The sequence below is a fragment of the Cricetulus griseus genome, chromosome 9 (assembly GCF_003668045.3).
Source record: "Cricetulus griseus strain 17A/GY chromosome 9, alternate assembly CriGri-PICRH-1.0, whole genome shotgun sequence".
Classification (NCBI taxonomy): Eukaryota; Metazoa; Chordata; class Mammalia; order Rodentia; family Cricetidae; genus Cricetulus; species Cricetulus griseus.
Window position 1 is genome coordinate 23,401,467 of NC_048602.1, and position 24,642 is coordinate 23,426,108.

General features: G+C 54.7%; 3 protein-coding genes across 7 annotated transcripts; 1 reads left to right on the top strand and 2 right to left on the bottom strand.

The window, feature by feature from the left end:
- Positions 1-10: 10 nt before the first annotated feature.
- Positions 11-9,396, bottom strand: Fam71e2 (family with sequence similarity 71 member E2). Its single transcript, XM_027430631.2, has 10 exons — positions 8,363-9,396; positions 7,953-8,107; positions 7,593-7,851; positions 5,289-5,313; positions 5,018-5,079; positions 4,771-4,871; positions 4,616-4,671; positions 4,459-4,522; positions 2,495-4,193; positions 11-448 (listed from the first exon to the last, which is right to left on the bottom strand). The coding sequence occupies exons 1-10, from the start codon at positions 8,510-8,512 to the stop codon at positions 446-448; spliced, it is 2,574 nt and encodes an 857-aa protein (XP_027286432.1). The 5' UTR covers positions 8,513-9,396; the 3' UTR covers positions 11-445.
- Positions 9,397-10,719: 1,323 nt separating this feature from the next.
- On the bottom strand, positions 10,720-16,410 carry Il11 (interleukin 11). 3 transcript variants are annotated; one of them, XM_027430685.2, is made up of 5 exons: positions 16,252-16,410; positions 14,072-14,244; positions 13,844-13,930; positions 13,587-13,748; positions 10,720-11,343 (listed from the first exon to the last, which is right to left on the bottom strand). In XM_027430685.2, exons 1-5 carry the CDS (start codon positions 16,256-16,258, stop codon positions 11,173-11,175), a joined length of 600 nt encoding a protein of 199 aa, XP_027286486.1. In that variant the 5' UTR covers positions 16,259-16,410; the 3' UTR covers positions 10,720-11,172. The 3 variants fall into 3 exon arrangements, with proteins under 3 accessions (XP_027286486.1, XP_027286487.1, XP_027286488.1); XM_027430686.2 differs by lacking the exon at positions 16,252-16,410 and adding an exon at positions 15,298-15,407; XM_027430687.2 differs by lacking the exon at positions 14,072-14,244.
- An 834-nt stretch (positions 16,411-17,244) lies between these two features.
- On the top strand, positions 17,245-24,239 carry Tmem190 (transmembrane protein 190). 3 transcript variants are annotated; one of them, XM_035449477.1, is made up of 6 exons: positions 20,924-21,331; positions 21,829-21,985; positions 22,544-22,751; positions 23,558-23,683; positions 23,802-23,886; positions 23,984-24,239. In XM_035449477.1, exons 2-6 carry the CDS (start codon positions 21,929-21,931, stop codon positions 24,207-24,209), a joined length of 702 nt encoding a protein of 233 aa, XP_035305368.1. In that variant the 5' UTR covers positions 20,924-21,331; positions 21,829-21,928; the 3' UTR covers positions 24,210-24,239. The 3 variants fall into 3 exon arrangements, with proteins under 3 accessions (XP_035305370.1, XP_035305368.1, XP_035305369.1); XM_035449478.1 differs by having other exon boundaries at positions 20,926-21,985; positions 22,544-22,624; positions 22,716-22,751; XM_035449479.1 differs by lacking the exons at positions 20,924-21,331; positions 21,829-21,985; positions 22,544-22,751 and adding an exon at positions 17,245-18,443.
- The last annotated feature ends 403 nt before the right edge of the window (positions 24,240-24,642 follow it).

Genomic DNA, 24,642 nt, shown 5'->3' on the forward strand with positions numbered 1-24,642 from the left:
GATGCCCCTCCCCTTGGGGGGACCCGTGCACTGGAGCGCACACAGACACCAGGCACCAAGGCTGCGCTTTTTTGAGTCTCAGACTTAAGACTTTTAATCCCTGCAAAGCTGAGCTGGTCCCTGACATCTGCTCCGCCCCACCCTCCCCCGATAGATAAACGTCTTTCTAACTCTGGTCCCCACGGGAGAGGGAGGGTTTCCCCACCACCGCACACGGTGTTCTCAGCAGTCTGCGTCTGTCTTAACAGTCGGGGTGCACAGCACCCTGCGGGCCTGTGCGAGGAGGAGGAGGAGGAGGAGGGTTCCTGGTTCCTGAGAACCACTCCTCCAGGTCCACATCTTCCGTGTCTCAGGGGTACCTTGGTCCCACTGGGCTTTCTGGACAATACGTTGATAGATTGCGTCTCCTGCGTTGTGTTATCTTAAATCCTTGGGTCGCTGCTGCTTACTGTGGGGAGGAGAGAAAGGCAGAGGCTGTTTTAGGGGACAGGCAGAGGAGGCAGGCATCCAAGAGTGCAGAAATTACATATATTTCACAGCTGGTATTTACACCTTTAAAAGGTAGTCAATATTTATCACCCCTTTCTAGTGTCCAAAGACGTTTTTGGTCACCTTTCAGCCCGCAACCCCCCCACCCCCACCCCCAACACATCAGAAGTCATTCTCCATTCCTACATCTCTGAGCACTTTGGAAAATCACCGTCTCTCTTTTTCTGTCTCCGTGGACACCATAGAAATGTATTCATACCTCATAGAAATGTATTCTTATCTGGTTGGCTTTCGGGGTCTGTTTCTTTCACTTGGTATGTGACAATTTGTTTTTATTTTTACTTTTTTTATATATATATTTTTTCTCTTGAGACAAGGTCTCACCATGGTCTGGAAACCGGCTGGTTTGGAACCGGGTATGTAGATCAGGATGGTCTCAGACTTACAGAGATCCACTCACTTCTGCTTTCTGAGTGCTGGGATTAAAAGGGGAGAGGGGTGCCATGCCATGGGTGCTTAGGTAGATAAGAGGGCAGTTTGTGGAAGTTCGTTCTCACCTTCCACCATATGGGTCCCAAGGATGGAACACAGGCTGCCAGGCTTGGTGACAAGCGCTTTTACCCACTGAGCCATCGCAAGGGCTCTTATTAGTTTGAGACAGAGTCACTTTGTACTACAGGCTGGCCTCGATGGTGGTACAGAGCCGAAGGTGACTGTGAGCTCCTGATCCTATGCCTCTGCCTCCCAAGTACTAGGACCAAAAGGGGATACTGCCACACCCAGTTTCATTTGGTACCAGGATCAAATCCAAGGGAAGACACCCAAAGCTGACTTCTGTCTCACAAACTTGCACGCATAGGCCAGCACACCCGCGCACCACCACAAACCCCCACCCCCACCCCCGACTCGCACACACAAAGTACTTCCCCACCATGCTGGGACTGTCCCCTCAAACTGTGCACCAGAAAAAGCCATTTCCTTCGTTAGGACTCTGGGTAGGGTACACTCAGTAAAGGTACAGTGAACATGCCCGCTTCGGCCTCAGGGACTTTGTTCCTTCTACCAGGTGGCTCTCAATATGTGGGTTGTGACCCCTCTGGGGGGGGGTCTCACATCAGACGCCCGCCCTGAATGTCAGATATTTACAATTCACAGCAGTGGTGAAAAATCGCCATTAAGAAGTGGCAAAGGAGTGATTTGATTGTTGGGGCGGGGGGGGGGTCGGGGGGCAGGGGGGCCGGGGGGGGGTCACCACAATGTGAGGAGCTGTGTTAAGGGGTCACAGTATTAGGAAGATTGAGCACCACTGCTCTGTAGGAGCTCCCTCCCCCCCCCATGCTCTAATTGGTCTTCTCCACAGCCCTTTTGTTTTGAGACTAGGTCTTGTGTAGCCCAGCCAGGTCTCCAACTCACTAGGCGTAGTAACCACGGCTGGTCTCGGACTCCCAATCCACCAGCTTTCACCTCCTGATGGCCAGGAGGACAATCGGGTGCCACTGCACCTTGTCGGGTTCAGTGTTGGGGGCAGTTCAAGCTCAGGGCTGCGTGCATGCTAACTTAAATATCCTGCCGTCGGGGTGATACCTCTCCAGCTCCATTTCCCGTCTCTACGCAAATGACTCCTGCTCTGAAGCTAAAGCCACGTTCGGCCGCTGTGCTGTGTCGGGGTCTGTCCTCTGCATTGCAAATATCTAGCAACAGGCCTTATCCCTAACCGTTAAATGGCAAGCTACATAATCTGCTTCCATCACCGTAATCATCGTTGGGTGTTTTATCCCCACTGCTTAGAGCAATGGTTAGTACATATCTACTTCATGTCTAACAACATGAGTCATGGGTTGACCTTAGCATACACAATGGCTCGAATTCAATCCAGAGAACGTGATCCCCTCTCCCCACCTGTGTGTGTGTGTGTGTGTGTGTGTGTGTGTGTGTGTGTGTGTGTGTGTGAGCATTCATGCACATAAGGTGGGTTCGGTGGGTTCGAGCTGCCAATCCCATATACCTGAGCACGTTGGTTGCCGAATTCCTTCACTTCCTCATCTTTCTTGTCCGTTTTTCTCTTTTTCTCAATCTCCAAGACGACGGGAAAGAGAACTTCTGACTTTGACCCTACGACAGCCACGGGCTGCTGCTGCTGCTGCTGCTGCTGCTGCTGCTGCTGCGTTCGCATCTTCTTGAGTCCTTGCTTTTGGGGCACCCTGACTGTGGACTCTGTCTTATTCTTGGGGGACTTGAGGGATGCCAGTGGCTGGTGCTCGTCCTTCAAATCCGCAGCGGCGGCAGGGACGGCAAACTGAGAAGATTCCTGCACCTTTGCGTCGTCAGAGACAGTCTTTGGCAACTCGGATGTGGGCCTCTTGGACGTCCTCAGCAAGTCCTCGGGCGTCTCCTCCACCTGGGGCTGCGTGTTCTCCTTCTCCTTAATTTGGGACGTTGATTGTTCCCTGACCTCTACTTGTCCCCCATCTGGCAAGATCATCTGGCTGGATTGGAAGGGCAAGTCGGGCAGCGTAGACATGGCAGACCCCCTGGAAGTCAGAGAGAACCAGGAGGGCAGAGAGATGGTAGCTGACTTCAGGTGATCCTGTGTGGAGTTGGCCATGATCATCATCTTGGCGAGGGCGAGCCCCTCCACAGAGAAGGCCCGCTTGTCCTCTGTGGGGGGGGCCTCAACCGCCATCTCATGGGTCGTGACCCATTTCTTCTGCATCCCTATCTCCTTGGACTTCAGATCCGGCAAGTTCACAGTTGTCTCCTCCTTCGTCTTGTGGCCCCTGTCCTCCACCTTGCCTCTGGCCTTCAAGGTCTCCAGAGTGATCTCCTGGGTTTTACTAATCAAGATCTCCTTGGATTGCTTCTTGGTGGTCGTAGTGGGCAGCGTCAGAGTCATGGCCTGGGCCCTCACGTCCACCACTTTGGACTTCTGCCCTGCCACCAGCAACACAGGCTCCTGTTTCCCTTCAGGTTTCCTGTCAAGCATGTCTCCTGCCGGTAACTTGCTGGCGTCCCCAGGGGCCTTTGCCCTCGAGTCGACAGATTTCTGGGAAATCTGTTTCTGACGCCGGTCAGACTTCTGAGATTGAGTATTTGGGGCTAGATGTTCCTTCTTTGGGGGCATGGCCTTCTGGGAAGGTGCAGGTGTCTGTACAAGCTTCAGAACCGGGGGTAAAGTTTTTTGGGGTGGAGAAACTGGAACTGGGACCTTCCGGGAGGGTCCAGGAGTGGGCGGGGCCTTCTGGGAGAGGTTAGATTTGCCCGAAGACTTCTGGGCCTTCTGAGACGGAGCAGGAAGGCTTGGGGCCTTCTGAGATGGAGCCGGCTCACCTGGTACCTTATTGGACTTGTCCAGAATGAATGGTGTTTTTCCTGACGTGACAGGGGCAGACGCAGCCTTCTGGGAGGACAGTGGCCGATTGTGTTTCGTTGAGCCTGGGTGCCTGGCCTTGTCACTAGACTTGTGATAGGAGGGACTCGGTGGGAGGATGTAGAAGGCAGGAGGGTAAGAAGACGGTTGCAAAGAGGAAGACAGTGTGGTGGTGGATTCAGTGTCTATGAGATCTTCAAGGTCTTTCGTCCACAGAAAGGGTTCCATGTGATCACGGGAGTCAATGATGGGCAATCCAGGACTGTTGTGAGAGATACACTGTGTAGGAGTCTCAATCAGATGGGCCCGGCCTGAGGTTACCTCAGAATCAGATCTACAGGTCTATAGATGGATGGGTGGACATGTTCAGAGCCAGGGGAGACACAAAGCTTGGGAATCTTGTCTTCTGACTGGGAGTCTACATCCCAGCCCTCTTCCCTTAAACCCCAGAGTCCAGGCCCCAGCCCTCCTCCCTTGGACTCCGGGAGTCCAGGCCCCAGCCCTCCTCCCTTGGACCCTGGAGTCCAGGGCCCAGCCCTTCTCCTTTGGACCCTGGAGTCCAGGGCCCAGCCTCTAGCGAATAGCTGGCCTTTGTACTGGAGTGTTCCTGGTTCATCGTGCCAGAGATGATGCTAAAGATGGTTCGGATGGTGATGCTGGCCTTCTCTGTGGGGCAGAAAGAAGTCTGAGCCCCCTGGGAAAGGGATCAGATTCACAAGCAGGTTCATGCAGGTGGCAGAGCATGGGAATTGGTCATACCGGAAACATGGATTAGAGTTTTGGATTCATTGGGGCAGGCATCCGATAGGTAGGACCTACGGAAGTAAAGAAATGGGCCATTTAAGTGATGTCTGAGCCAGGGTCCTAAACACAACCAGCCAAAAAAGGAAAAACAAAAACCACCCATTGCCTACTTCTTTTCTGTGAGTTCCACCGGCTCAGCAGGTTGCAGGTGTGACCAGATGAGAGGTATAGAGTCACCCACAGCCTGAGACTTGAGTCTTTGCTTGACTGCCTGTCCGTGGACAGAGAGGAGTCAGTCAGAAGGACAGCCCCTGGGCCATTCTGGAACTTACACAGACACAGACACACACACACACACACACACAGAGAGAGAGAGAGAGAGAGAGAGAGAGAGAGAGAGAGCCCTTGCTGCCTCACCTTGGTCTTCTTTTGTTTTTGAGAAGAGAATATTTTGTAAGGAAAGGTGCGCTCAGCAGCTTCTACAGGGGAGAGAGGCAGAGAGAGGAGGGTCAAGGACCTGAGGTGGGAGGGGGGCACCAACTGGGGGCAGGCTCTGAGGACAAGGCGAGCTCAGCCAGGAGTGCAGAAGAACCTGTCCAAGCGTTTGAGCTCCGCCCATGCTTTGAGGGAGGGTACCCCGACACGCAGAGGAAAGTGGCCCAGCGAGCCTTTGACAGAGGTGGCTCACCTGTAAGTCCGCTTCCAGCCTGGTCCTGTGGACAGAAGAGACAGTTGGCAGCGGTCCCTTCCTCATTTTCCTTAAGATTTGCTTGTCTATTCATTTTATGTGGAGGTATGAGTGCCTACGTGTATGCATGTAGACCATGCCACATCAGGGTGGAGCCAATGGAATTACAGGTGGTCTCAAGTCACTCTTTGTGGCTTTTCAGCACCCATAGGTCCTCTGCAAGAGCAGTATATGTTCTTAACCACTGAACCACCTTTCCAGGCCTTTAAACGTTTTATTGGTTTTATTACATGTACTTATTTCTTTTTTGTTGTTGTTTTGTTTTTTGAGATAGGGTTTTTTGTTTGTTTCTTTGCTTGTTTTTTTTTTGTTTGTTTGTTTGTTTTTGTTTTTTGAGACAAGGTTTCTCTGTATTGCTTTGGAGCCTATCCTGGAACTCACTCTGTTGACCAGGCTTTGCTTTGGAGCCTATCCTGGAACTCACTCTGTTGACCAGGCTTTGCTTTGGAGCCTATCCTGGAACTCACTCTGTTGACCAGGCTTTGCTTTGGAGCCTGTCCTGGAACTCACTCTGTTGACCAGGCTGGCCTTGCACTCACACAGATCTGCTTGCCTCTGCCTCCAGATGCTGGGATTAAAGGTGTGTGCCACCACCGCTCAGCTATGTACGTATTCCTTTTGGGGACCTGCATATGCCATGGCACCTCCTTGGAGGTCAAGGGGAAGCTTTTAGGAGCTAGCTCTCTCCTTCCACCATGTGGGACAGGGGACCCAACTCCTGTGGACAAGCTTGGACACAAGCAGTCTTACCCACTGAGCCCTTTCACTGCCTCACACCTAGACGTTGTACACATTTAGATCCTCCAACTTGCAAGGTAAGTTCTTTTGTTTTGTTTTGTTTTGTTTTTTCGAGACAGGGTTTCTCTGTGGCTTTGGAGCCTGTCCTGGAACTAGACCAGGCTGGTCTCGAACTCACAGAGATCCGCCTGCCTCTGCCTCCCGAGTGCTGGGACTAAAGGCGTGCGCCACCACCACCTGACAAGGTAAGTTCTTTATGGGCTCAACTACTTCAGCTCCTCCTTTTGCTTTGGTTTTTGTTTTGACAGAGGGTCTCACTCTACAGGCTATAATGGCCTGATACTCACTACGTAGCCCAGACTGGTCTCAAACTCATTGGAATCCTCATGTTTCAGCCTCCCAAGTCTTGAGAATGACAAGCATAAACTACCAAAACTTTTTTTAAGAACTAGAAATTACAGGGGCAGTGATGGCTCACACCTTTAATCCCAGCACACCAGAAACTGAGGCAGGCGGGTCTCTGTGAATTTGAGGGCAGAGTGAGTTTCAGGACACCCAGTGCTATTACACAGAGAAAAACCTTGCCTCCAAAAACCAAAAGCATGGCTGGGCAATGGTGGCGCACACCTTTAATCCCAGCACTGGGGAGGCAGAGGCAGGTGGATCTCTGGGAGTTTGAGGCCAGCTTGGTGTACAGAGCGAGTTTCAGGACAGACTCCAAAGCTGCACAGAGAAACACTGTCTTCAAAACAAAACCAAAGAAGAAAATAAAAAACAGAAACCGACACTCGAGTGTGCATTTGTGGTCACACACTTAAACGAAAAGAGTAGGAGCAGGCTAGTGAGCTGAAGGTATAAGCCAGATCAGCCTTAATTTTTTGTTGTTGTTTTGGTCTTGGGTTTTTGAGATAGCGTTTCTCTGGATAGCCTTGGCTGAGCTTACAGGCATATGCTATTATTACCTCCTGGCTCTAGTATCAAATTTATAAAGAGCCTCTTGCCTTCATCTGCCAAGTGTTGGAGATTAGAGTTGTGTGCCACTGTGCCTGGGTGCCTGGCCACTTTTTCTGGTGTGTGTGTGTGTGTGTGTGTGTGTGTGTGTGTGTGTGTGTGTGTCTTTACTCACTGGCCTGGGATCTACCAAGTAGGTCAGGCAAGTCCAGCAATCCACCTGTCTCTGCCTCGCCCAAAAGTGCTGCTACACCCAGCCTTTTTTTTTTTTTTTTTTTTTTTTTGGTGGGTTCTGAGGGGTTGAACTCAGGTCCTCATACTCCCAAGGCAATATCTTACTTAACCAGCTGAGCTCTTTCCCCTACCCCATAGTTTCTGCCTGTGACCTACCCAGCCAGCAACTTTATCCCCAGCTTTCTCCTTCCTTGGTCCCATGAGGTCAGACCTTCCCTTCAGACCTGACATTCTAGGAAACCCAGGTCCTTTTCCAGGGCCCCCCCCGCCCCCCCCAGGCTTTGGGCTCTGAGTCCTCTCTGTTCTCTATGGAATTCCCACCTGAAGGCGCCAGGTGGAGGCTGGCGCCCCGCCTAGGGGGGTGTCCAGAGGGACCATGTCCATGGTCCTGGGCGCCCAAGATATGGTAGGTTCGTGAAGCAGGTTGATGAGGCGAATCCACCGGTCAAACAGGAAGCTCAGCTCGTCGTCGGGGGCGTCGAGCTCCAGGTAGTAATAGCGGCCGGTGATGAGACGCAGCTTGAGGCGCCAGGAGGGCAGGTCGTGGACATAGAGGTGGGCAAAATCGAGGGGGATCATCCTGCGTGGGGGCGAGACCTCCCGGGTAGCAATAGCAAGGGCCCGAGCAGAGGGGCAGTGAGCTGGGGCTGAGGAGGAGGAGGAGGAGGCGGCGCAGCGTACCTGGTCAGGTTCATGTTGGAGCACTCCCTACTCTCGGGGGGCTGAGCAAGCAACAGAATGTCGGGTAGCAGGAGGCCAGGCAAGGACGCCGCTACACCCATAGTCAGCCTGTTGGCTCGGTGGTGCACAAACGCAGGAGCCCCGTGATTGGTCACCTGGGGCAGCCAGGGAGCAGGGCTGGGACCAGTCCTTTCTCCAACATGTCTCCAGCATCCCCTAACCCGAGAGCCCCCTCCTTCCTTTCCCAACCCACTTTTCCTACCTACAGAAGGTCAAATTCCAAATCCCCCGTTCAACCCACTGAGTCCGTGGCGGCGGGGGGGGGGATTGGGGCGGGGGGGATGTCCCTCTCTCTTCCTGTGTCTCTGCCCTCCTCCCCCATTTCCCCGGGGGCCCAGGGAGCCAGGGACCTGGACAAAGTTACTCTCGAACATGGGCAGCGGGCGGAGGGGCAGGTACTCGCCCTTCAGGAGGGTCTTCTGCAGCTCCCCAAGAATGGGGACCCACTTCTGGGGGTCCTTGGGAGGCTGGGTACGCCGAAGGTTAAACAGCCGTTTCATGACGGCTGTCAGAGCAGCGGGTGGAAGTGTATAGATTCAGGGGTCCAGGACCCAGGTGGAGCCCTGACCCCCACCCCAGCCCACCAGCCTTGGACCCTTGGACTTCAAGGATGTAAGGAGCTCAGCAGTGACAGAGAGTGGAGTGTCCCCAGGGCTGAGAGACTCTGGTATGGCCATGGCCCTGCGAGAGGTAGTCAGCTCTAGGCAGGGGGAGGAACCTTTGGCAGGGGCTTTGTGACCTCACTAGCCACCAGGGGCTGCTGCTTCCTGGGAACTGCCCAGAGGACTCATCCTCCCAGAATATGGCCTGGATGGAGTCTTGAGGGCCGGGAGAGGGGACTCAGAACTCCATTAGCACATCCCCTCTCCTGGACCCAAAACTGTGATGACAGGACACCACCACCATAGGGTCTGTGTTAGTGCCGAGACAGGGACCATTAACCCAAACACTTGAATCACAGGCCAAGCTCTTCCAGAGACTCTCCTCCTGACACTCAGCAAGACCCAACGGTATGCCAAGCTTCAGTTTCCCAATGGGGTGTGTGTGTGTGTGTGTGTGTGTGTGTGTGTGTGTGTGTGTGTGCGTGCGTGTGTGCGCGCGTGCATGCGTGCACATGTGCACACACACGCAAGTGCATGCACGCCATGTGACTCTAACAACAACTAAACACTGAACTGTAAAGAAAGAGGCCATCATAGCTGAGCATAGTAACTACAATTTTATTCCTAGCACTAGGGATATAAAGGCAGGAAAATATTAAGTTTGAAGGCAGACTAGGCTATCTAACAACACCCTATCTCAAAATCATTCAATTGCCACTCTGGGGTGGCACACGCCTTTAATCCCAGCACTTGGGAGGCAGAAGCAGGCGGATCTCTGTGAGTTCGAGGCCAGCCTGGTCTGCAGAGTGAGTGCCAGGATAGCCAAGGTTAACACAGAGAAACCTTGTTTCAAAACAAAAAACAAAAAACAAAAAAAAAAATCAATCAACAAATAAGTAAATAAATAGAACCGAAGATGTAGCTTGTCTGGCATGCATAAGGCCCTGGGTTCAATTCCAGTGCTATAACAACATAAGGCCAACTACCTGTGTGACCATAACAGGAACAAACTGGACAAGGTGACACTCATCTTTAATCCCAGCACTCAGGGGGCAGAGGCAGGCAAATCTCTGTGAGTTGAGGCTAGCCAGAGCTTCATGCTAAGACTCAAAAACAACAACAAAAACTATAGAAACCAACCTCGGGGGGCTGGAGAGATGGCTCAGGGGTTAAGAGCACTGGCTGTTCTTGCAGAGGTCCTGAGTTCAATTCCCAGCAACCACATGGTGGCTCACAACCATCTGTTATGAGATCTGGTGCCCTCTTCTGGCCTGTGGGGATACATGGAGACAGAATACTGTATAAAGAAACCAACTCCTCTCATTCGATCCTCAGTTTCTCTATTTTATAAAACATGGCATATTTTGAGGATCTGGGACAATTGTTTAAGTTTAAAAAAAAAAATCCAGGCTCAGCATGGCCCAGAACACAGGCTCTAGTAGCCATATTTCTTGCTTCCTTCTGAGGCCCTTTTTTTTTTTTTTTTTCCTTGTGGTGTGTGTACGCTAGGGTGAGAGACAGAGACTGATAATTCTGTAATTCTAAAAAATAGTGTTTATTATGGTTCTTAAATGTGTCATGCAAAATACAGTCACGGTAAAAACTCTGGAAAATACAAGCACACACACACACACACACACACACACACACACACAATAAAAGTCACCCCACAGCCCCATCTCATGTTTCCAACCCTGAGACAGTCATTGTCAACGTTATGGTGTTTCCATTTTCAAAAAGAAAGTCCATACTTATATATCTACCATCGGCCGCTCTCTCGCTGCAGGGACCTTCAGCGTCTAAAGTAGTCTTCTCCTGGACTTTCGGAGACTGGCTGGTTCATATTCCATCATATGGGATGTATCCCTTTTCACTCATCTGTCCCCTACTGGTGAACCTAGGCTGTTTCCCATTGGCCAGCACGGATGTCACCAAAAACAAACAGCTCTGCAGCTCTGTACCTCCACGCAGGTGCTATTAGTTCTAAGGTGATGGTCTGGAACAACACTCTGTTCAACATCCGTTGAGCTTTGCAGTGCTAGGCACTGGGTCAGACTGGGATCATTTTGGCATCCCCCTGCTAATCACCTCTTAGTGGATACGTATTTAAATCACTCCCTTTTCTGTCTCACAAAAAAAAGTCTCACATTTTGGTATAAAACCCCAGGCTTCCTTTTTCCTCCCCTTCTCCCCTCCTCCTAACATAAAAAGTAAATTGTTTAATAAATAACGGAGGAATGGAGGAAGACACTGTGGATAGATTTCATACAGACCCCAGAATCCAGGATCTTGGTTCCCTGTTCTTCAAGGTCTCAGATCCGCACCCCCCCCCCGCCGCCCACCCCAATTTCTTAAATAAATAAGTATAAATAAGCCACACAGGTGACCCCCACTCCCCTTACCCAGGTCTCCTGGAGGGAGTGTATCTAGCTGGGTGTCAGGAAGTGTGGGTGTGGCATGCCCCTGATCATCTTGCCCCCGCCCCAAGTACCAAAATAAATAAATAAATAACATGTGGCTTTTAAAAGACGATATCGGTGGTGGCTTTCAGTCCTGAGTCACAGCCGAGTCTTTAACAACAGCAGACCTCGAACAGCCCAGTCCAGGGTCAGGTGCAACCCTCCCAAGATGGCATGAGCAGCCCGGATGCTTCCCCAGGCTGAGGTAGGAGGGCCCAAGGGGACGGAGGGTTGGTCTGGGGTTGCCTGAGGCAAAGCCAGGCGAGATGTCTGTTGGAGAAAGAAGCAAGGTTAGCAAAAGGCCAGGGGGTTTTGGTTTAGGATCTCTTTAGGGTCTGAGGTCAGAGAACTGGAGTTGGGTTGGTACGGTAGTTCACACCTGTAATCCCAGCACTCCAGAGGTAAAAGTACCATGGGTCAAGGCTACGTAGGGAAGGCAGTAAGGGCTACATGAAACGATGATCACAAAGCAAAACAAAACAAAAACCCTTGCAGCTGTGGAGAAGGCAGAAGGCATCGCCAAAAAAGTGCTAGCTTGAGGACCTGAGTGCAGATCTCTGGGACATATGAAAAAAAAAGAAAAAAAAAAAGCTGGGCACAGCCATGTGTGCCAGTCATCCCATTGCTGGGGAAGTAGAGAGAGGAGGATTCTGGGAACTTGCTGGTCATCCAGTTTAACTGAATTGGTGAGCTCCAGACTGAGTGAGAAACATTGTCTCAAAAAGCAAGGCAGAGTGGGGCAGTGGTGGCGCACACCTTTAGTCCCAGCACTTGGGAAGCAGAGGCAGGTGGATCTCTGTGAGTTCGAGGCCAGCCTGGTCTACAGAGTGAGTTCCAGGACAGCCAGTGCTACACAGAGAAACCCCAGTCTCAAAAAAGAAAAAAAGGGGCTGGAGAGATGGCTCAGAGGTTAAGAGCACCGACTGCTCTTCCAGAGGTCCTGAGTTCAATTCCCAGCAACCACGTGGCGGCTCACAGCCATCTGTAATGAGATCTGGTGCCCTCTTCTGGCGTGCAGATAGACATGGAAGCAGAATGTTGTATACATAATAAATAAATGAAATCTTTAAAAAAAGAAAATTAAAAAAAGCAAGGCAGAGAATAGTATCAATGGAGGAAGATGACCAATGTTGACTTCTGACCTCCAGGTTTACACACACACACACACACACACACACATACACACACACCAAGGTTACTGTCCTACAGGCCAAGTTAGGGGCTAGGGAATGAGGGCTGTGATCTGGTGTTTGCCAGATCTTCTCAAGGGTGATCAGGGCTGGAGTCTTAGAGTCTGGGGTCTAGGGACCATGTCTAGGGCCTGGGGTTAAAGGAAAGAATTTGAGATCTAAGGGTCCTTGTAGTCAGGGACTAATGTGTGAAAAGAAGGCTTTTAGGGTACTAAGCCTGAGGTTTTAAATTTTGGAGTCTTGATATTTTTTTAACCTCATAATATTGGAAATGAGACATAGGACTGGGGAATTTGTTGATTTTGAGACAAGATCTCATATAGCTCAAACTGTCCTCAAACTCACTACACGGCTGAGGATGGCCTAGAACTCTCCACCCTTCTGTTGCCATCTCATCTCCCAAATACAATCAGGTTCCGTCCATACCCAGATTTGGTTTTTTGAGACAGAATTTTGCTGTGGAGCCATAGCCAGCTTGGAATTCACTAAGTAGACCAGGTTGGCTTGAAACTTGTAATAATCTCCTACGTCTGCCTCTTTTTTTTTTTTTTTTTTAAGATTTTATTTATTATGTATACGACATTCTGCCTGCACGCCAGAAGAGGGCACCAGATCTCATTACAGATGGTTGTGAGCCACCATGTGGTTGCTGGGAATTGAACTCAGGACCTCTGGAAGAGCAGTCAGGGCTCTTAACCTATGAGTCATCTCTCCAGCCCCTATGTCTGCCTCTTGAGTGCTGAGACAATAGGCAACTGACACCATGCTCAGCTAGGGTCAATAGTTGAAGCTTTGGCATTGTAGTGAGTCTCAAGACTGGCTGAATCAGGCTCTTGAATCTTAGGGACCTGGGCTGGGTCCTAGAGATAAGAGGATCTTGGGGCTGGGAGCTGGGGCTTCAGGAATCAAAGGTTTTTAGACATCTTAAGGCCTAGGCCTCTAATTCTCATGGGAAAACTTGGATCTGGAGGACTCAGGGTAGGTTTCTTGGGTCTCAGGTCTTGGGATTCAGAATCTAGACTTTCAGACGGGTTGTCAGGATTGGCAGGGGGGGGGGCTTCATAGTATTTGGGGGACACAAGATCATAGACTGTGATGGCTGGGAGCCTTAGGGGGGGACGGTCAGTTAAGAGTTGCTCTGAAGGATTTATGGGGGTCTTGGGACCTCAAGGTCTCATTTTCAGGGATCATATGGGGGCGCAGGGCTGGGTTTTCAAAGTCAGTCGGTGATCCCGACGTGTTGAGAATCAAAATCGCAGGGCACTGTTTCTTGGGGTCAAAGGTTTCAGAAGGGACATAAAGGGTCCTGGAGTCAAAACATACCAAGAGCTGTAGACGACGAAGTAGCCGGTCCAGCCGGGCTTGCAGGGCACCCAGCTCTGGCTCCAGAGTCTTTAGGGAAGGCCCTCCCGCCCGGCGCAGCCACTGTACGTGACGGAGGTAGGACATCAAGTCTACTCGAAGCCTGGTCAGCACACCTGGAAGCTGAGGGCCAGGGATGCAAATCAGGGAGCAGCTGGCACGGGTGCCCCTCAGCCAGCAGCAATAACCAAGCCTTCAAGCTGGTTCTAAGCTCTCACCTGCAAGGATCCCAGTGTCCCAGCGCTCATGGCCAAGGTCGGGAGGGAGTCCAGATTATGGTCTCCGTCGGCGGGGAATCTGTCTCTCTGGCGAGAAAAAGAAGCTGTGAGGGGGACCCCAAGCTCTCCTGGTCTTCCGGTGCCCAGGAGAGAGAAATGACTCTTGTCGTCCTCTTTACAGCCCCAGCCAGCCCCAGGCTCCCTCCAAACTCTCTCTCTCTCTCGTACCATTTGTGCGGCTAGTTGCCTAGTGTCTGCCAGAAGGGATCGGGTCAGGAGGACAGCGCTGTCCAGATCGGCACGGGGGTCTGGAGAGACTCGAGGGGAGCCAGACGGTGGCCCAGGGGCAACGGCTCTATCTGGCCAGAGGCTCAGCACCACCAGGACCAGGTGACAAACACCTGGGGACAGGAGGAGGGAGAAATCAGGCCAAAAACTCGAGTGGGGACTGGGGCCTAGATCCCTGCCTCTGAGGAAGGAGGGCTAGAGCATAGAACCTGGGTCTGAGCGAGGTGGGCTGGGGTCTCCGGAATGTCAGTTCTGAGAGAGAGAGAGAGAGAGAGAGAGAGAGAGGAGAGAGAGAGGAGAGAGAGAGGAGAGAGAGAGAGAGAGAGAGAGAGAGAGAGAGAGAGAGAGAGAGAGAGAGAGAGAGAGAGAGAGAGAGAGAGAGAGAGAGAGAGAGAGAGAGAGAGAGAGAGAGAGAGAGAGAGAGAGAGAGAGAGAGAGAGAGAAGAGAGAGAGACTGAGATCTATAGGAGGGAGGGAGGGGTGGGGCCTGGATTCTGGGTCTGATGGAGAAAGGCCGGGGTGGGGTGGGGTGGCAGGAGCCCTCCGTCTAAATGAGGGGGTGTAGATAGGGTCTGGACTCTAAAGTCCTCCAGAGGAGGAGGGTAGGGCCTGAGCCTGGCCTCCAGAGGTCCTGAGGGAGGAGAACTGAGGTTTTGGACTCCCGGGTCTGAGGGAGGAGGGCTGGATGGAGCCTGAGCGCCTGGATCTCAGGGAGGAGGACCCTGAGGTCTTCTGGAGTCTCAGGGTGGGGCGCCCCGGGGCAGGTCGCAAAGCCCGAGCCCGGGCGGGCTTTCCCTCTCCCTCCCCTGGCTCTGGCTGCCCCGCCCGTCGGAGCAGACGCGGCCCCGGGCGGGTAGACGGGCCGGGCGTCTCCCGTCCGCCCCCGGACGCCGGAATCTGGGCCCCGGGGCGGGGCATGAACGAAGAGAGGAGGGTGGGGTGGGGGGTGGGGGGGGCAGACACAGGCCAGAACCTGCCCCCCTCCCCTGCCCAGGGAGCCCGAGCCGGCCTGGGAACCGGGGAAGGAGCCAGAGACTGGAGCTTACACCCGGACACACCGACTCCCCTCCGGGGAAGAGGCGCCCCGGACCCCCCCGGTCCCAGATGCCCGCCAAGGAGGCTGAGCAGGGCCGGGGCCCCTGGGCCGGGGAGCATCCGGGGCGCACCTGGCCCGGGAGGCGAGCTCGGGGCTCGGGGACGCTCGCAGACGGAGACCCGGCTCGCAGCCGCGTCCCGGGGCTCAGGGTCCAGGGACAGCTCCTCCGCGGGCCGCCCATCCCCCCCTCCTCCCCAGCAGCTCCGCCCACCCCCGAGCCGGCCAGCCAATCAGAGCCCCCCGGGCCTCGGAGCTCCTGTATCACACCCCCAGCCCGCCCCCTCGGTCCCCTCTGGCTGCAGCCAGTCCTGTCCGTCTGTCGGCGCATCCGTCCGTCCCCTCGCCCGGTGCGCATCTGTCTGGCTGGCTCGCTCTTCTTTAAGCTCTCCCGTCCACACCCCTCTCTCGTCCGCCTCCCCCTGCCTGGTTCTCCCCCACCACCACCCCACCCCACCCCACCCCAACCCCGGTCCTCTGGGGCTTGCGGTCATCATCTGGGACACTCTCCCCCACCCCGCTCCCCTGCCTCAGTTTCCCTCCCCGAGCCTCGCCGTTGGAGTTCGTGGTCGTCTCTGTCCCCTCGCTTCCCGCTGACTCCCTGGGACACCCGGGCCCTTCAGGATCATCTCCCAGCATCTGTCTGTCCCTCTGTGTCTGTCTGTCCCCTTCTCTCTTTTACTTGCGGTTCTTTCTCTTTTTTTTTATCTCTCTCTCTCCCTCTCTCTCCTCTCCTCTTCTCTTCTCTTCTCTCTCTCTCTCTCTCTCTCTCTCTCTCTCTCTCTCTCTCTCTCTCTCTCTCTGTCAGTCTGTCTCTTCTCTCAAACTCCCACTTTCCTGACTGTTCATTCTCGCCGTCTGATTTCTCTCCGTCTGACTCTCTCCGTGACTCCTCTCTTCTGCCCTCCGTCCTGACTTTGCTTCCCACCCTCCCCACCCCCTCGCTCCTGTCCTCTCCTCCTCCTCCTCCTCCTCCTCCGCCCCCCCCAACCCTGTCCCCTCACCCCATGAACTGGAACCAACTTACAGTTCATGTCCCCACAGGCCAGGGGTTCCCCAGGGCAGGGGGCAGGGAGCCGGGGAGGGGGGGGCCTTTAACCCTTCCCTGTCCGCTGCCGGGGGATCCCAGGGGGTCAGCTGGGCCTCGGCCTGGGGAGGGGAGGTGTGTGACTGTGAGCAGCAAGGGCCAGGCAGTGAGGGAGTGTGTACGCCTGGGGGGTTATATAGGGGGCCGGGGCGGGCGGGCGGGGGGCAGGCAGCAGGGGAGGGCGGCCTGACACATCCTGACTCACCCTCCCTCCTGCCTTTTCCATTCAGGCGAGCCGGCTGCCTAGCAAGGCTCACAGAGGAGGGCACGGAAGGAAAAAGTTGGAAAAGTTGAAAAGTGAAGGGGGGGGTGGTCTGAGAGGGGCCGGTGAGGTCATTGGCGTCCCCTCCCTCCACCTCCACGGGCTGGGACAGACACACAAGGCGCAAGAGCTCCATAGAGCCAGGGCGGTGGATAGGGGTCTAGAGGGACCTTCTGGAGAGATGGGGAGGCAGGTAGGAGAGGCCAGTCAAGGGCCCCGGGGAGACGGAGAGGAGAGGGAGAATCTGAATGACAAAGAGGGATGAGAACCCTGGGATCAGGGGTGCAAACTCCAAGACAGATGCACAGACATGGGGACGGAAGGATACACAGATACCCAACCTCTGACATGCAGAGACAGGGAAACTGAGGAGCTGAGGGGTGTGGCTTAGTTTGGCAGAGTGCTTGCCTAGCGTGCACTAAGGCCCTGGGTTTTATCCCCGGCACTAGGTGTGATGGCACACACCTGCGGTCTCAGCATTTGCTGAGGTGAGGGTAGGAGGTTCCGGAGTTCAAGGTCACCGTTAGCTACGTCATGAGACTGAAGCCAGCCTGGGCTACTTGTGACCCTATTTATTGATTTATTTATCGTTTTTTTTTTTTTTTTTCGAGACAGGGTTTCTCTGTGTAGCTTTGAAGAGCCTGTCCTGGCACTCAGCTCTGTTAGACCAAGGCTGACCTCGAACTCACAGAGATCCACCTGCCTCTGCCTCCCGAGTGCTGGAACTAAAGGCGTGTGCCACCAACACCTGCCAGGCCAGACCCTGAGGGGGGGAGAGGAAAAGGGAGCTGGAGCAAAGAAGCAGGCTGCAGAAGAATGAATGTACAGAGCCTATGGAGACGACAAAGTGGGGTGGCCAAAGATGGGGTGGCCTGAGAGACAGAAATTAGATGAGATGCTGAGGAGACAAGACCCAGAGGATCAAAAGAGAGGCATGGAGGCTCTCCACAGAGGTCTCTGGTTGTGTTGCCACGTCACCACCACCACCACCACCCAGCACCCCTGCCTCAATTCCCTTATCTGTAAATGGGGCTAGTAAGACTTTCTTCTAGGGCTGAGGAGATGTCCCAGTGGGTAAAAGAGCTTGCCGAAGCACTGTGGCTGGACAAATGGAGACGGCAGGACCACTGGGGCTCGCTGTCTTCCAGCCGAGCTCCACGTTCAGTGTGAGACCCTCTCGCAAGGGGCATAAGGTTGAGAGTGGTAGAGCAGGACACCCAATGTCCCCCCTCTGTACACTTGCACACAGGTACGGACCACACACACACACACACACACACACACACACACACACACACACATACATGTACCTTCCCGTCCCTAAATGCCACAGCGGGAGTCGTGTGCCAACGACTACTGGACACACAGGTAGTCACTGGGAAAGGCGGCAACAGTGAGTGGGTGGGTGCTAGGAACAGAGACAAAGCCACTTCCAGAGAAGGGGGGGGCATAATCATTTGTCTACTCAGGTAAGAGCAAAACACACCAGACCGCAGAAATGCCCCGCACGCCATGTTCAACGCATGGCTGCCATTGGCTCAGAATTCACAGCCCCTCGAGGGATGGGGACAGAGAAGGACTCACACCTCCAGAAGCCTCCTCCTCAGGAGGAGAATGAGGTGGCTCTGAGCACGGGACAATGATACGGACATCAAAAAAGTCTCTCTGCAGATGACCACCCAAGTCTAATACGTTGGCCGGACACTGGTGGCGGGGAGTAGGGGTGGGGGGTGCTGGTTCTGGAACTGACTGCCAGCTAAAGGCTTCCCCTCCCCATCTGCCACCACTGGGGGGGGGGGTGAACTGCTCAGATCCCCCAGGAGGTGAGGTCACAGCCCCCCCATGGTGGGACATGACCTCATCGCCTCAGGTAAGAGCTCTCTCTCTCTTTCATGGTCTGTCACACCACCCCTTTGAGGGGCCCCCCAGGGGCCCTTCCTCAGCCCCTGCTCTTGCTGGGACCCAGGCTTCTGACCACTGGGTCTCCGCCCCTCAGGGGGCCTGTTTCCGGCTGAGTCAGCGTGGGGGGCCCAAGGCTGCGTCAGCGAGGGGAGAGCTGACGTAGCCCCCCCCAGACCAAGGGGGCTAGCCAAGGTGACTCAGGCCACCAGCCTGGGGAATGGACTGGCCTGAGGGGATAGGGGACTGGGCTTGCAGCCAGACCTGGACCAATACCAGGGACTGCAAATGCCAGCCCCTCCCCCAACTGGGATTCAAGAATTCACCTCCCCATCTCCTCCTATTCCTCAAACCCAGGGCACAGACCCCAGCCTTTTCCCCTCAGGCCCAGGGTCCCAGGTGTTGAACCCTGAGAAGGTTAAGCTCAGACACAGGGTACAAAGCCCAGCCCTCCTCCATCAGACCCAGGGTCACAGGTACCCAACCTTCCTCCATCAGACCCAGGGAACAGACCCCAGCCCTCCTCCATCAGACCCAGGGAACAGAACCCAGGCTTTCTCCATCAGACCCGGTGAACCGACCCCAGCCCTCCTCCATCAGACCCAGGGAACCGACCCCAGCCCTCCTCCATCAGACCCAGGGAACCGACCCCAGCCCTCCTCCATCAGACCCAGGGAACAGACCCCAGCCCTCCTCCATCAGACCCAGGGAACCGACCCCAGCCCTCCTCCATCAGACCCAGGGAACAGACCCCAGGATTTCTCCATCAGACCCAGGGAACAGACCCCAGCCCTCCTCCATCAGACCCAGGGAACAGACCCCAAGCTTTCTCCATCAGACCCAGGGAACAGACCCCAGCCCTCCTCCATCAGACCCAGGGAACAGATCCCAGCCCTCCTCCATCAGACCCAGGGAACAGACCCCAGCCCTCCTCCATCAGACCCAGGGAACAGACCCCAAGCTTTCTCCATCAGACCCAGGGAACAGACCCCAGCCCTCCTCCATCAGACCCAGGGAACAGATCCCAGCCCTCCTCCATCAGACCCAGGGAACAGACCCCAGGATTTCTCCATCAGACCCAGGGAACAGACCCCAGCCCTCCTCCATCAGACCCAGGGAACAGATCCCAGCCCTCCTCCATCAGACCCAGGGAACAGACCCCAGCCCTCCTCCATCAGACCCAGGGAACCAACCCCAGCCCTCCTCCATCAGACCCAGGGAACAGACCCCAGCCCTCCTCCATCAGACCCAGGGAACAGACCCCAGGCTTTCTCCATCAGATCCAGGGAACAGACCCCAGGCTTTCTCCATCAGATCCAGGGAACAGACCCCAGCCCTCCTCCATCAGACCCAGGGTCACTGGTACCCAACCCTCCTCCATCAGACCCAGGGCTTTAAGCCCCAGCCTTCCTCCCTCACACCCAGGGAACAGACCCCAGGCTTCCTCCATCAGACCCAGGGTTTTAAACCCCAGTCCTCCTCCATCAGACCCAAGGAACAGACCCCAGTCAGCTCTCCTCCATCAAACCCAGGGAACAGACCCCAGCCAGCCCTCCTCCCTCAGACCCAGGGAACTAAACCCTTATTTTTATATAAGTGGAAGAAAATTCTGATGTCCAACAATTGGGGGACCTTTGTGTTTGAGGAAGTTTTTGGGTCTGGGTCATGGGCTAGTGTTTAGTTCTGCCTCACTCTTCACCCTGGGGGTTGTGGGGAAAAGACTCATCTTCCCCAGGGTGACCACAAAAGGGCTGAAGAGTGGACTCAGGACTCCTGGACCTTCTTTGGGTGAGGGCAGGGACACCAGTTCTATGGAAATGAGACCAAGACAGAGACAAGCAGGATTGAAGACTCTGGGAATCCCCCCATATGACGGAAGACAATAGAGACAAACAAACACAAACAGGATTTCGTAGTCCCGTGACAGATGCAAGGAAAGATGAGTGCTGGGGAGACCAGCTTGAGCAGTCAAAAACAAAGAGGAGGCAGAGAACAGAAAATCTCGGAAGAGTTTAGAGGCATCTGAGATGTCCCTAGGATGTGGGGGTCTAGCCAGGGGGGCCTTGATGGTGTGCTGGCCCCTGGGTGAGCTGGTGCTGGCTGGGTGTGATGTCAGCACATCCCAGGCTGTGTGTGTCCGTCTGTCTGTCCCTGGGGGGTCCTGTCTGGCCTCTGGGGGGTGACGGGGCAGGTCAGCCACAGAGGCAGCCCAAACCTGTCATTAGTGGTGAGGGCCTTGACCGTGTCCCCCCCACCCCACCCCAATCCCAATCCGCGGTCCAGCGCCAGGCAGCCCCACCCCCCCACCCCCTCCTTGATCCCTGAGGAATCCAGGGAATTGGGAAGTGGGTCCAGATGGTGTTGACACAGGAAACGGTCAGCAGCTGCCCGGCCTCAGCCCCACAATCCCTCTGACCCCCACCCCCATACCCCCTGCCGAGCCCCCTCGGACCTGTGTCATCTCTGACGGAGTCAGCCCAGGGCCCACTCAGCACCCTCTCGGATGTTTACTGGAGGACCCAGGGATGAAAGGGATTCAGCTTCCTCTAAAGCTTCTTGGGAAACAGGGTTTGAACTCAGAGCCCTCCCTCCCACAGGACAGACAACCCAGGTTCCAGCCCTCTCCCCTCAGATCTGCAGTTCAGGAGGCCCCAGACTTCCTTAGAATCAGGGGTCCAGACCCTAACACTCCTCCCTCAGGCTTTGGAAGCCCCCCCCCACAGTCTTGAAATCTTGGAGTCTAGGATCTAGCCTGGTCCCCACCTTCGATTCAGGGTTCATACCCAAACTTTAGGAGTCCAGGATCTATCTAGTTTTCCCTCTCAGACTTAGGGGGTCTTATTCCCACTTCTCCCTCAGGTAAAGATAAGAACTGAGTCCCCCTTTCCCACTTAGACCCAGGGGTCCAGACTTCAGCCTTGTTTCTTTCAGACCCCTTTAGCTCCCTTGCTTCCCTCAGACCCAAGGCTCCAATCCCCAGACTTCTCCACTCCTTCAGATCCAGGGATCCCATCCCCTAGTTCTCCCTCCCTCCCTCCCTGCCTCCTTCCCTCCCTCAGGGGTCCAGGGGTCCATGTCCCAGCCATTCCACAAGTCCACGGACGATTCCAGACTTCTCTCAGGAACTGAAACCGAAGTCCCCTTCTCACTATTTCTCACTATGCCAAGTGAATATTGAGCCCCCCCCCGGGGGGGGGGACACACACGACTGAACTCCGAACCATAGTGACATAGCCCCCCTCCTCTCCCCAACCCCAATCTGGCTTCCTGGAAGTCTGCCTCCTCAGCAAACCTGGGTAGACCAAACACAAAGAAAACAACTCGGCATGCTCTAGTTTGTGTTCCCTCATTCACAGATAGGGAAACTGAGTCTCTTTGAGGACTTGGAACTTTTGGCACGAGTCACCATCACAGCCACACTAAAGTGTCCACACCTCAATCTCAGCAGGGCCAGGCATGATCCCCCTGGCCCTGGCATGTGTTCCCTACGGCAGAGGCCTGGGGCAGCCTGAGGTGAGAATTCCAGGGCCAGCCCACCAGTCCCCACTATCCCTTTCTCCTTCTGATCGGTTGCTGGGGAAACCATTCTCTAACAATGGGGCTCAATGAGACCTCAATGTCCTAGGACCATTTTTTCCTGGTTGCTAAAGGGAAGGATGCCCTAGCAATGAAGGGTTCTGAACTTGGGCCACTTGAGGCTGCCTCTTTGGACCTTGGGGAAGGAAAGAAAGGGGATTCTACAGCTCAAAGATCACCCCGGTTCCAGATCCATACCCCATCAGGTACCCCACGGAAAAGGAGAGACATCTCCAGCACCAGGCTTGGTCCTGGCTTCTCTTTCCTTGCTGAGGAGGCTCTAAATCTGAAATCTCCCAACGCCCACCCACCTCTTCTCCACAGATGCTAAAGGAGCTACTTCCTAGACAGAAATGATAGGGCCAGGGCACTCTTCCTTGTGAACCCCTTGCTGAGGGGACTCCCTGGCAACAGAACTGAGAATTCTGGGGCTGAGGCTTTGGGGCGGGGCCCAGTTGTTGCTAAGGTGATGTCCTTCAAGGTTTCTCTCCATAGAGGTCTCAGAGGTCTGGGGAGCTAACATGGCGGGGGCTGAGATCTCAGCTTTGGGCCTCTTCCTGCTCATACAGGGCTCAGGTGAGGGTACTGATAAGGACATTAGGGGGCTGTGGACAGGGCCACCTTGGCTGCCATACAATCTCCCAACATCACCCTTTTTCTCCCACAGATGCGAATGGAATCCAGGGATTTTTCTATCCGTGGAGTAAGCAGGAGACAAAATCCTGGGGCTCCAGGGAGGGGATCTCAAATTAAGACTGCAGGGTCTGAGGGAGAAGGGTTGGGGTGTGGCCCACTGGGTCTGAGGGAGGAGGGCTAGGAACATGTAACCTCTGGATCTCAGGGGGGCAGTGCTAAGGCCTCAATCTCTGGGTCTCGAGGAGGGCAGAAGCCCGGAGTCTTGGGTCTGAGGAGGAGAGCTGAAGTCTGATTCCTGGGTCTGGAGGAAGGGCTGAGGCTTAGACCCCCTCAGATCTGAAGAAAGAGGTCAGGGGACTCAACCCTGGGCATGTGGGGGGCTAAGTCCTGAACCCCCAGGTCTGAGGCAGAAAGTCCAAGGACTCAACCCCTAAGTCTGAGGGAGGAGATGAAAAGCCTGAAAACTCTGATTATAAAGGAGGAGGGCTAGACCTTTTGATCCCTGTCTGAAGAAGGGTTGGGGCCTAGAACCCCGAGACTGAGGTCTGAGTAAGGAGAGCTGGGCCTTGACCTCCCGGGTTTGAGGGAGGAGGGCTGTGTGGTGTGGACCCTCTGAAGGAAGATGGCTGGGGTCTGGAGGTCCGGGTCTGAGGGAGGAGGAATGGACCCCGAACCCCTAGGTCTGAGGAAAGAAGGATGGGGTGTGGGTCCCTTGGTCTGCGGGTGGAAGGATGGGTCTGGACTCTTGGGTCCTACATAGAGCAGAGTCCAAAAAACACAGCAGCCCAGCCCCACAGCCTGGCCTTGGCACCCTTGTGTCTGTAGCCTTCAGGGCCAGTTCTGATACTTAGTGCCTACTGTGGTGACCCTCAGGTTGTGAGGGAGATGTGTGGGACCGAGAGAGCTGTGGGGGTCAGGCAGCAATCGAGAACCCCAACCTCTGCCTGCGCCTGCGATGCTGCTACCGGGATGGTGTGTGCTACCACCAACGGCCAGACGGTGAGTGACCTGGCTCGCCCGAAACTGGGTGCTACGAGAAGATGAGGGGCACAGCCGCTGGCTGGATCCCTAGACCTTCCTCCTTCCACCCCCCCCCCGCTTTTTTTTTTTTTTCTAGAAAACATGCGCCGGAAGCACATGTGGGCACTGGGCTGGACCTGCGGCAGCCTGCTCTTCCTGATTGCCAGCATCTGTCTGTTCTGGTGAGTGAGGAGGGGGAGGGCAGCGGGCGCGCCGCCCCCCTCCCACAGAAGGTGCAGGCGGTTCAGGCTGAACACGTATGCTCGCTCTCCCCACCAGGTGGGCCAAGCGCCATGACATGCTGCACCTGCCACAATTTCTGCAGGGGAAATGCGACCTGTCACGAACAGTCTCCCTACTGTCGAAGGACCGACCATCGGGCAGCAAGAAGTCTCCCACGCCTGTCTCAGTGCCCATAGAGGTGCAGGACCCCTCTGGAGGAGGCACCACTGAACCGGATGCTACCGAGGGCGGGGATGAAACAGAGGGAGGAGATGATGATTAGGGGCGACCCTATAGACCCCCTCAACACAGATATGGCATATAAATGTGTGTCTTTTTTTTTTTTTTTCTTTCTCCCCTGAGATCCGTGGGGAGCAGGTGGTTTCATGGGAACCTTGCACCATGTGTACTTCGAGGAAGCTTAAGGGATAAGGGCTGAGTGGCCGTGCTGGGTTGTTATGATGGGGGGGGGGGTCTGGTTTGTGGAAGGGGACCAGAGGTAGTTCTGGGTAGGGGAGCTTATGGGAAGCTGCAATGAAATGAGCTTGCAATAGGATGACTTGGGGTATCAGGGGCACACACATCTTTGTCCTGCTTCGGGGAGCATCGCTATGTCCCTACTCTCACGATTCTCCTGCCCCTCCCAGCACCAATGCCTGAGTGGGTATAGAACAGTATGGGCTTGGAGCTGGAGACAGGCTCAATGGTTGAGAGCA